Source organism: Carassius carassius, chromosome 6 (assembly GCF_963082965.1).
Source record: "Carassius carassius chromosome 6, fCarCar2.1, whole genome shotgun sequence".
Classification (NCBI taxonomy): domain Eukaryota; kingdom Metazoa; phylum Chordata; class Actinopteri; order Cypriniformes; family Cyprinidae; genus Carassius; species Carassius carassius.
Window position 1 is genome coordinate 38,181,280 of NC_081760.1, and position 10,986 is coordinate 38,192,265.

At 36.8% G+C, this 10,986-nt stretch overlaps 1 protein-coding gene across 1 annotated transcript; it reads left to right on the plus strand.

Annotated features, from left to right (window-relative positions):
- The first annotated feature begins 388 nt into the window (after positions 1–388).
- Positions 389–5,626, plus strand: LOC132141727 (uncharacterized). The gene is made up of 4 exons (XM_059551389.1): positions 389–422; positions 667–1,650; positions 1,759–2,426; positions 5,570–5,626. Exons 1-4 carry the CDS (start codon positions 389–391, stop codon positions 5,624–5,626), a joined length of 1,743 nt encoding a protein of 580 aa, XP_059407372.1.
- The last annotated feature ends 5,360 nt before the right edge of the window (positions 5,627–10,986 follow it).

The window sequence follows — 10,986 nt, forward strand, 5'->3', positions numbered from 1 at the left end:
TCCTTGAATAAGCCACATTATGGGAGGAAAAAGCTTAACACATAATTATTGGGTAAACTGGCCTCATATCTGCTTGTCTGTGCATAGAATGCTTTATTAATAATTTGTTTACTGAGTTTGGTCTTTTTAAACCATTGTTTTAATGCATAACCCCATGTACTTTCACATTAAGCATTTTAGAATGTCCCAATGATTAATTCATGAATTTGACTTGTCCAGAAGATTAAACTTACATCTCGTGATTCAATAAATCAGACATAGTGAGTCAAGTTAACAACAAACAACTACATTATAAAGAAGGCTTTGTAAAACTGCTCAGTGTTTTTAGCTTTTTAAACAGCATACTCCGTCCTACACCAACTACGCACACATTTCCTGTCATGTAGGTATGGGACAGGGCAACACATGCAGCCCCGCCCCAGGTACAGCCCCTCCTCGATCTGCAGGCTGCAGCCGGGTGTACTAGAACCGTTCTATGAATACTGATGCAGGTAGAGCACTGGATGGATGACAATTTCGCTCAGACTGTTTCAAGATACAAAGCAAAATATGTTGACAAAATGCATTCGTTTCTATTGAAATAGCAAACAATATCTGGGACTGAAAAACTGGCATGTTGGAATCAAAGAAGCATCTAAGAACTTAATGACATGATCTTTTTCACAGGTGATTCACAGGAGCTGAGGATTGTGCTGCTGGGAGTCTGTGGAGCTAGAAAGAGTTTAACAGCAAATGCAATACTGGGTCGAGAGGCATTTAAAGAGAGCAGAACCAGAGAGACTGAGAAAAAGACAGGAAGAGTAGAAGACAGAAACATCTCCATCATCGACACGCCAGGATTCTTCAACACTCAACTGACAGATGAAGAGATGAAGAATGAGATGATGAAGAGTCTGTATCTCTCTGATCCTGGTCCTCATGTGTTCCTGCTCGTCATCAACCTGGAGACCTTTGAAGAGGATGAGAGGAACGTTGTGGAAGAAATTCTGGAGAATTTTGGAGCTCAAGCTTTGAAGTTCACGATGGTGCTGTTCATTGGAAGAGAACAAATGTCGAAAAGAGACCTGACAGCTTTTACATTTACTCAAAAGTTTCAAGAACTAGTCAGTCACTGCAGAAGTAAATATCATGTGATCAACAGTAAAAATGAGGTGAATCAATCTCACATCACAGAGCTTCTAGAGAAGATTGATGAAATTATCAAACAGAATAATGACCAGCATTATGATCATGAGATTTACTTACAGTATCAAACAAAGAGCAGGAAAGAAAGGAATAAACAAGGAGAGAAGAATGGAAGAACAAATGTCCAAGAGACGAAACAAGAGCAGATGATAGTGCAGGACAAGATTCGCAAGTACACTGTAAAAGAAAAGGATACAACAAATGTTGTGACTGAAAAGAAAAATTGTGTTTCTCATGTGACAAAAATTGAGAAAACTGAATTAAATGTAGACATACACTCTAGAGATCCACAAGAAAACAAGGATGATGAAGAAGAGGTGGTCAAACCATCAGCAAAATCACTGAGAAACTACTTTGAACACAAGGGAGAAACAAATACAGTCCAGAAACCAGAAAAATACAGAAGAAGAAAATGTGACCAGAAGAAACAACAGACAGAGACAGAACAACATCCAACCCAAACAGGTGAGAACAGTTTTATTACACTTTTCCCAAATATCATGACATACAGTACTTCTGAAGAATTAAACTTGTGTCTTATTTTTTTCTGCTCTAAAACGATCTGGGCCTCAGTCTCAGAGTGCATCCAGACCAAACACACAAAACCTGGCAAGTGCACAGATCTCAGGATCGTGATGGTGGGGAAAACTGGAGCTGGAAAGAGTGCATCAGGAAACACCATCCTGGGAGAAAAGATATTTGTAGAAAAATTCTCGACTGAATCTGTGACTAAAACATGCCAACAGCATCAGCAGAAAACAGGTCGATTAATCTCAGTGATAGACACTCCAGGACTGTTTGATACATCAATCAGTGAAGAACAACTGAAGAAGGAGTTAGTGAAGTGTGTAGAAATGTCTGTTCCTGGTCCTCATGCATTTCTGCTGGTCATCAGACTGGATGAGAGATTCACAGATGAAGAGAAAAACACAGTCAAGTGGATTCAGAAGAACTTTGGAGAAGAAGCTGCACGTTACACCATCGTTCTGTTCACTAGAGGAGATCAGTTAGAAAAGGAAAAACTAACTATTGTGGAGTTTCTGACAGAAAACAAGCAGATTGGAGAGCTAGTTGAACAGTGTAAAGGGCATTATCATGTGTTCAATAACACAAAAGAAAACAATCCATCACAGGTCACTGAACTGATGGAGAAAATCGACAGAATGATGAAGGAGAACGGAGGAGAGCATTACACTAATGAGATGTACCAGGAAGCTCAGAGAAAAATAAGGCTGAAAAAGGTTAAAGATGCAGCATTAGTGGGATCAGCTGTAGCAGCAGGTTTAGGAGCAGCAGTTGTAGGAGGTGCAGTGTTGATTGCTGCTCCTAGTCAAGTGGCTCTACGTGCAGCTGTAATGACAGGAACAGCTGCTGGAGCTGCTGCAATGGCTGCTGCTAATGGAACATCACTGTCTGAAGCTATAATCAAAGAATTTCAAGCAGCATATGAGCCAAAGAAGCAGAAATGAAATGCTGAAGACAATACATTAAAGGAAGGGATGCCAACCTTTGAGTTCAGTTTGGAGTGAGAAAGGTGTTGAGTATATTGAGTTCTGTTCATTTGAATCCAGAGAAGATCTATTTCCTAAAAATGCTAATGACTGTTTTCGCACTGCACAAATACCTACTGCCTATTTTTACACAGGGTATAACAACTTCTCCCCAACATTTTTGGGGATCAACCCCCCTCCCCAAATATTGGATTAAACATATTTGTCATCGTATTTTCTTTCAGTTAGCACAGATATGTATCTCTTTTTTTGAACTAATTCAGGAGATCTTTGGAGCTCAAGCCATGAATTTCACAATGGTTCTATTTATTGGAAGAGAAAAAATACTAAATTTAAATTTATTAGAGAATTACTGTGTTTAGTTAGTCACTGCATGAATAGTTATTATGTGATAAACATTGTTTCTTCCCAGTTAAATTTGTAGAGGAAAATGGAAGTAACATTTTAAAGTAAATGTTTGAACCATTCTCTGTCCCAGCACTCAGTCCACAAAGTAAGATGGCAGTAAATGTAAAGGTGCATCTAAAAAAATTAGAATATCCCGATTTTTTTTTTTTTGGAAACTTATTTCAAAAAGTGAAACTTTCATACATTCTAGATCCATTATAAGTATGTGTGTTTTTTTTTTTAGATGATTAAAGCTTACAGTTCATGAAAGTTAAAAACCCAGTATCTCAAAATATTAGAATATTTCCTAATATCAATCAAAAAAAGGATATGCAAACATAAAAGTTCAAGTTATGTAATGTTATGTTTAATACACTGTAAAACCAGATAAGTTAACTTAACTCAAACCGTTTGAGTAAACAGATTGCCTTGATTTAAACCATGTAAGTTTTGAAACTTTGCATTCAAGTAATTAAGTGATTAACTAAGTGCTGATTGAGAATTAGTGATGAACAGCTGCTGTTAACAAACAGAATCACTGAAGAAAAGAGAAACACAAGAACTACTACAACTGACTTCAGACACAGCCTTAGATGAAATCAACTGAAATAAAATACATGAAATCTCTCAAGATCTGATTAAACAACCCCACAAACAGCATCACCAGCTCCACTTATTAATAACCAGACTGACTTTATTTCTGTCAGACGTCTACAGAAGATCTTATTGAGAATGAACTAAGGTTTAGATGTTGATTAATTGTTTCATTTGAAGTAACCATGTTAGAGATCAGTGTTTGCTTTAGTTGGGCTCTTAACCCTTTACTTCTGTCTTTGTGTTTTCTCTGGCTGTTCTAACCTTGTGTTTCTAAAACACATTTGTTGTAATTCAAAAGCCCAGAAGAAATGCGATCAGGTGTTAACCTGTACCTAGGTGTAAGTTGTTAAAAATCACTTTAGCACAAACTCCTGCATCAGCGAGGAATGGCATGGAAGCGATCCGCCTGTGGCTCTGCTGAGCAACTATTGAGCCTTCCAATATGATGTTCAGCAAACCACTTGGAAGTGGTTTTGGCACTGTGGGCAGGTGCCAAAGTCCTGTTGGAAAAGGAAATCCAGCATTTCCATAAAGCTTGTCAGAAATGGAAGCATAAGTGCTCCAAAATCTCCTGGTAGATGGCTGCATTGACTTTTGACTTGATAATGGACCAACACCAGCAGACATCACGGCACCTGGATCATCTCTGACTGGACTTGAAGCAGCTTGGATTCTGTGCCTCTCCAGTCTTTCTCCAGACTCCAGACCTTGATTTACAAATAAAATGCAAAATGTACTTTAATCAGAAAAGAGGACTTTGGACCACTGAGAAACAGTTAAAAACAAAACAAAACACACAAAAAAACCTAATACTTCATACCTAAACAGCTACTTAAATTCAGAGCAGCTGAGTATAACTTTTGTTCACAGGTATGTGAAGTATAGACTGTATATTCGTTTACTCCATAAAATACAAACGTATGTTGATACGATGAAATAAAAATCATACACTATCTTACAATACTCTGCTAAGAGCTTTAAATGTGACAAAAGTAACTACTTTTTTTGTACTATGTTGAGAAAAGATGGTCAGAAAAGGGGGTCAAGTCTATTTTATTTGTAAAGTGCTTTTCAAACAATGCACATTGTTTCAAAGCAGTTTTACTGAAAATCATGATGTTAATGTTTATGATATCTTAATGTCTTCATGTCTGTTAGCAGATTTGAGCTGGAAGATGATAATATAGATACATTTTACAAAATACAAGCTGTTGAGATTTGCTATATTACATAAGACCCTAAATTTGAGTGAACTATATGTATGCAGATTTAATATAAAGGTATACATATTTGGTATTTAGGTAATTACTGTACATCTATTTATACACCACGTCATTTCCTTGTATAAATGCATTTGGACCTCTTTAGACTCATTAAACCCTTTGAAAACATTTGGCTGAATTCACATTTCTTATGATACCCAGATGTATTTACAGGTTACATTCACACACAGTTATTTAAGATAGGGACAAGGACAAAAGTAACAAATGAACTACTAGTCACGTATAATCGGAGCAATAAAACGGATTTGAGCAGTAATGCAGTGTGAACACAGACCATGCTGACCTTTTATAAACCCAACACAGGTGGTTTTGCATGAAAGTGCAGACATGCTTAAAATGTGCTCCAGCTTAATCACAGTTTTATTAAGGGAGCAAGATGTCTAGCAATCTCACGTCTAAATATAGACCTATAAAACTATGCAGGCCAGAGTGAGTGTATTTAATAGTTTCAGTTTCAACACTCTGCAGCTAAGACAGAAGAGGGTGCCAGCAGTTTGTAAGAGCTGTCAGTGCACTAGAAACACTCCTGGTAAAAAGCAAAACAGTGTTGAACTTTCTGCACAAACACCGTGATGTGCATCGCTTGTTTTTAGGCTTCAAAGTAAGAAACGACTGTTGGAAGAGCAACAGGAATGGAAGATCCATGTCTTCAAACAAGTATAATTTAGACAGATGGAGCCTCAAGTACCATTGGGCTTCCAGTGCTTCTACTGAGAGTCAGTTTTGGACTCACTTATGGTGCACTGGGGGAGCCCACCTCTCGCTGGTTTTTAGGGGGCTTCAGTGCATTGGTGTCTTCAGAGGTGGTTTGGCTGTGGTCACATTAGCGGCTCTCAGGAGGATGGAAGCAGCTGAAGCGGTGAAGGTCGCTGGATTGGCTGCCGACAGGAACGTAGATTAAGCGTGGGATGCATGCGTAACTTGCACACATGCCTGGACTTTTTCGGGCAGGTTTGCATAGAGGTTTTCAAGAGCTGGTTTGAATAAATATATAGATTTAAAATCAAAGAGACAGGATAGTCTGCACATGACTGATATTTTATTCGGACCCAGAATAAGGCGAGAGGAACATCACGGAGCGCTAAACACTCATGCAATGTGTGTTTCATTAATACTCAAAGCCGGAAGGCGCTCTCGCGCAGAAAGTCGAACCAGGAAATGGACAAAAGTGTCCAAAAACTTTTTAAAAGTAAAAAAAAAAACCGTCCAAAGCTTTTTAAAACGTAAAAAAAATAACTGAAACGTTTGGAAACACGACTGTGTCAATATATCGTTTATTTGTGTTTTGCAAGTCATCTCCAGGTAATAAATAAAGTAAATGAACAATGCAGTGCTAATTGACATAGCATTTATAACAGTATAGAAACTATTCTGCCCTATTATGTGATTAATATATATATGTCCACATATTATGTCCAGCTGTTCGTTTATGTAAATTAGGTGTCCTGAACTGGAGTGCATTGTCTGAACAATACAACCTGAGTTCCCGGGCGTCATGTTCTCTGACCCAGTGTCTCCGGTGCAGTGAGATATTTAAAGACTGTCCACCTGTGTGTGAGGAATCGCAGGAGGAGAGTCCTGTGTGGGTTTTATCCATTCAAAGAATTTGAGGGCTACTGCTTGGCTTATTGTTTTATCAGTGATGAAGGTGAATTTCATTCATGTCATCAGTTTGTTTTTTTTGGAGGCACCTTGCATAAAATGGGATGCAGACACTGAAAATATACTGTATGTAGTCAACTGAACTTAAAACTACTTTATTGGCTTGCAGAATTGCCAAAGCAAAAGAAAAATGTCCAAATTTATAGTTAATAAATAGATAAACAAGAACCATAGCAAAGGAAAGATTAAAATAAGAAAGGCAGTGACTATTTACACTAAGTGCAAATGGTTATAGATTCTATTTATACTATGTTAAAATAGCAGGATATTCATCTATTTATATTACTTATTGCAAATAGTGGCAATTATCTGCACCTCAGTATTGTAGTACATTATAAAACAGTATGCAATAATTACTGAGTGTAAATTATAATTTTAATTCAAATTATTAAATGGATGCCACCTTATTAGGACAATAAAGCCCTTCATCACAAATTTTTGATTATTTCCTTCATTTTTATTTAAAATAAATGCTTTTCTGATGTGATTTGAAATTTGAAAAGGGAGAAAAAAATTGTCAAAAGGCAGATTCGGACCCGGATCGATTGCATCAAATTGTGAACAACACACGTTTTACCATCTGCACTATTAGAGCCGACGACTATACTATCTGTTGTAATTTTGACTAGCTCAATAAGAAATATAAGGTGCCATTAAAGTGTAATATTACAATATACACAGTGAAGTAAAGTGCAACAGAATGTTAATATATTGTAAGTAAGATAACTACACAGATATTGCAGAATAAACTTTAATTCTGTATAATTTTACCTCAGATGAAACATGGTTAAAATAATCGATATGGGCTGTTTTTTACTGTTGTTTTTCCCATCTTTTTCTACACCTTAATGTTCTTTAATACTTTTACATTTTATTTCTGTTAAGTATGCGCATCGTTTTAATGCACGCATGACGTGAAAACAAATAACGCCATCACGCAATGCAAATTACAAGCGCATGCGCGGTAAACACATACGTGACGTACATACGTGACGTCACCGCGCTACAGTCTGCAGCAAGGGGTGGCTCAGAGCCAGTGTTGCCCAGTCCGCTTATTATAAGTGACTTTGGGCTTGTTTTTCTGTAAAGTCGCTTACAAATATTGGTAGTCGCCGGTCGCGTTTTTTGGGGCTTGTTTCTAAAGTGTAGTTGCTTATTTGGGCTTCATCCCAGCTCCATAAGTTATCAAGCAGATATTTTCTATATATTATTTAAACGTAGGAGTTCTAGCCTGTTCTCTCTGTTTCTCCCTTTTCCCCATACACACAGGAGACAGCTGAGTTTTCCACCCACCTACATCCTGCTTCTAATTGGCTCTGACCCAGATGGCAATGAGTACTAGCCAATCAGAGGCAGAGCAGGGCAATCAGTTTTTTTTCTTTTCTGGTTAGGAAAACGTCGTCAGTGAGTGACGTAAACTTTAAATAAATGCGTGCGAGTTGCGACTGTTGGAGACTGACTGGACTGTAGGAGAGTTTTTATTATGCAAGAATAAATAAAGAATTTGTGTATTCAGGATGATATTTACTTGTGTCTGCAAATTTTAATTATCTGATGTTTACTGTGTATATAATGTACTTGGTACATCAAGTCTATATTTGATATTCCATCAGTTTTCTAATGTTAAATAATGTTAAAAGGTGGTTTAACTCCCTCTTGTGGTCATTGTCCTGAAGCTCAGGGGGGAAAAAAATAAATAAACTGTTCCGTGTGTGCAGTTTTGCAAAACAGTTTACCAATCTGTCCACATGGATGTAAATTGACAATCTGTACCCACAGTTTAGAATCCGTCCCCACGGGGGACTAATTTATTTTTCTCTTCCCAGAACCCAGGAGGGTTCCGTAGAAAAAGTCGTTTGTTTTGGGCTTGTTTTCAGAGCTTAAGCAGCAGCTGCTGGAGTGACTACATCTGCGTTTATGTAAGTGACTGTAGCTACGCTAACAGTCCAGAGTATAAGAGCAAGACTAGAGACAGCTGTCGACAACTTCATCAACCGCATGATCCGTACAGTAGGATGGATTTGTCTGTTTGTGATGGGAATGTCACTGTTGTTTGGGGAAAGAAACAGAAATAGAGGACTGGATGAGGATGAAGACTCTGAGGCGAATAGTGAGGACGAATACGAGAGCAAAAGAAAGATAAAAAGAAAAGAAGAAGCAAAAAGAAAAGCAAAGTAAAACAAAACATTGACTTATTTATTATTCACATTCTCATATTCTTCACTTCACATACAAATGTGAAGTCAAATATTCATTGAGTCCAAACAATGGTGATATTAAACATCAAAGGAAAAATAATTTAAAACAATATATATATATATATATATATATATATATATATATATTATTTTAATAAATATAAATTTATCATAAAAAATTAAACTCATACAAAACCATCCTTCAAGATAGTAATTTAAGTTAGTGTAGCGCCACCTAGTGTTCACACTTATAAATACATGTGAACACAGAAAGTCATAAAACTTGGTGTCTGTAGATGGTGTTCTTTAAATAAGTAAATGTATCTTTTACCACCTTATTTTTATTTTTTTCCCTCTTGTATTTGTCCCCACTATTCAACTCCTCATCGACATACATTTGTTCCTTCTCTATTTCTTTCTTTGCCCAGACTCCAGATATCAATGTCATTACCATTTGAAACAGGCACTATATCTAGTTTCTGATCTGTTGTGTCCTGAATAATCAAATCTGACATCACTCAGTTTACATGTGAAATCTGGACACGAGAGACTATTACAGGTGTTTTCATGTATTCTATCAGAAACACGTTCATCCTCTGACACCAGCAACACCTGAGGACACTGAGACCACAGCTTCAGGTTCAGACAATACAAAGTACTGCTGAACGGCCATTAATATACAGCTGATTTCATGTCACAGAATCAATGTGTTTGGATGCTAGATGTCATAGTTTCAGATGATAGAAAAACATGACATACAAGTTTCTTCAAATTGCAACTGTCAAACCTATTGATGTAATACTATACTCTAATTCTGGCGTAATAATCAAGGAACTTTGCTACCGTACCATGGGTACAACAAAGGGTCTCCCCGACTAAGGATTTTTATATAGTCGAATCGGAATTTTCGAATCTTGCCGATATTCGACTGATAGTCAAATCATATGTTTGGGGACAGGGCAAAATACATTAACAAGAGTCAAGTCAGACATTCGACTAACATAATTACTGATGTTAACATAGGGAGAATGTGTAACCAACACCTTGCAGATATAAACGGGGGGAAATAATGTTTTGTGTTTTGACTAACAGATAGCTAACACTTAACATCGACAGAACTTTTTTTTTTTGAAAGTGCTCTCATTATAGCGTTAGCCTAAAACGTTAGCATGTTCTGCATTTCTGCAGTGAGCATTTGATATCAAGTTTTTAATCAATGGGATTCGACTTATAATTTCATCTAAAATATGCTTTGTTATTTATACAACATAACATTAATATTAAGACTTAAAGGCTATTTGGCTATTGTGGACGCGTTCTTCACAAAACAATGCAGAAACACGGTAGCTAAACTCTAAAAATTCATAGCGTTTTAGTATAATGGTCTTCTCATTATAATAGTATTAGTATGTATATAACAGTCCCAGTCATAGTTATTAATATTCTACATTGTAGTTTGACTTGCTCACGCTGTGTGCTGAAGAGATATCACAGTAGTGCTACAATGAAGCGCTTGACTCAAAACCAAATACATCTTATATCAGGTAAATAATATATCCATGATATATATCAGTGATGCGCGGGTCAATGTATAAACAACCCGCACCCGACCGATGTTTTCAACTAACCCGCCCGCAACTCGAACCGCAAAAAAATGAAAATTAAATATTTTACCCGACCCGCTTCCTGACCCGCATTTTTTAAAAGTAGTAAATGCGTCGCCCCTTTATATTAATATAATTATTTAAATAGGCTTTAGCCTACAGGATAATAAGCGTTATGACCGCACAAATAAGGCTTGCCACAAAGAACTGGTTAAAGTAATGATTATGCATGTGTCTAAATTAGCAAGGAGACATTTAATTGTTTAGTAATAAACTGGTGTTTTCTATGTCACTGCTAAGATGAAGGACTCGCCATAAAAGCCAGAGAGAAATGCAAATTTCATATGGATTACATAATCAGAGAGTAGCCTATTTATTTTGGTTTGAATATTTTCGTTTAAAAGTAGACATTTCAAGCTTTCTGTAATATATTGCCTATATTTCTTTTAAAACCCACCGACTAAAAGATAAAGACACTACCTGACCCAAAATATCACCCAAAGTTTCTACAGCATTTTTCTTAGCTATTTCAGAATCTGGAAAAATGACTGGGGCAAAC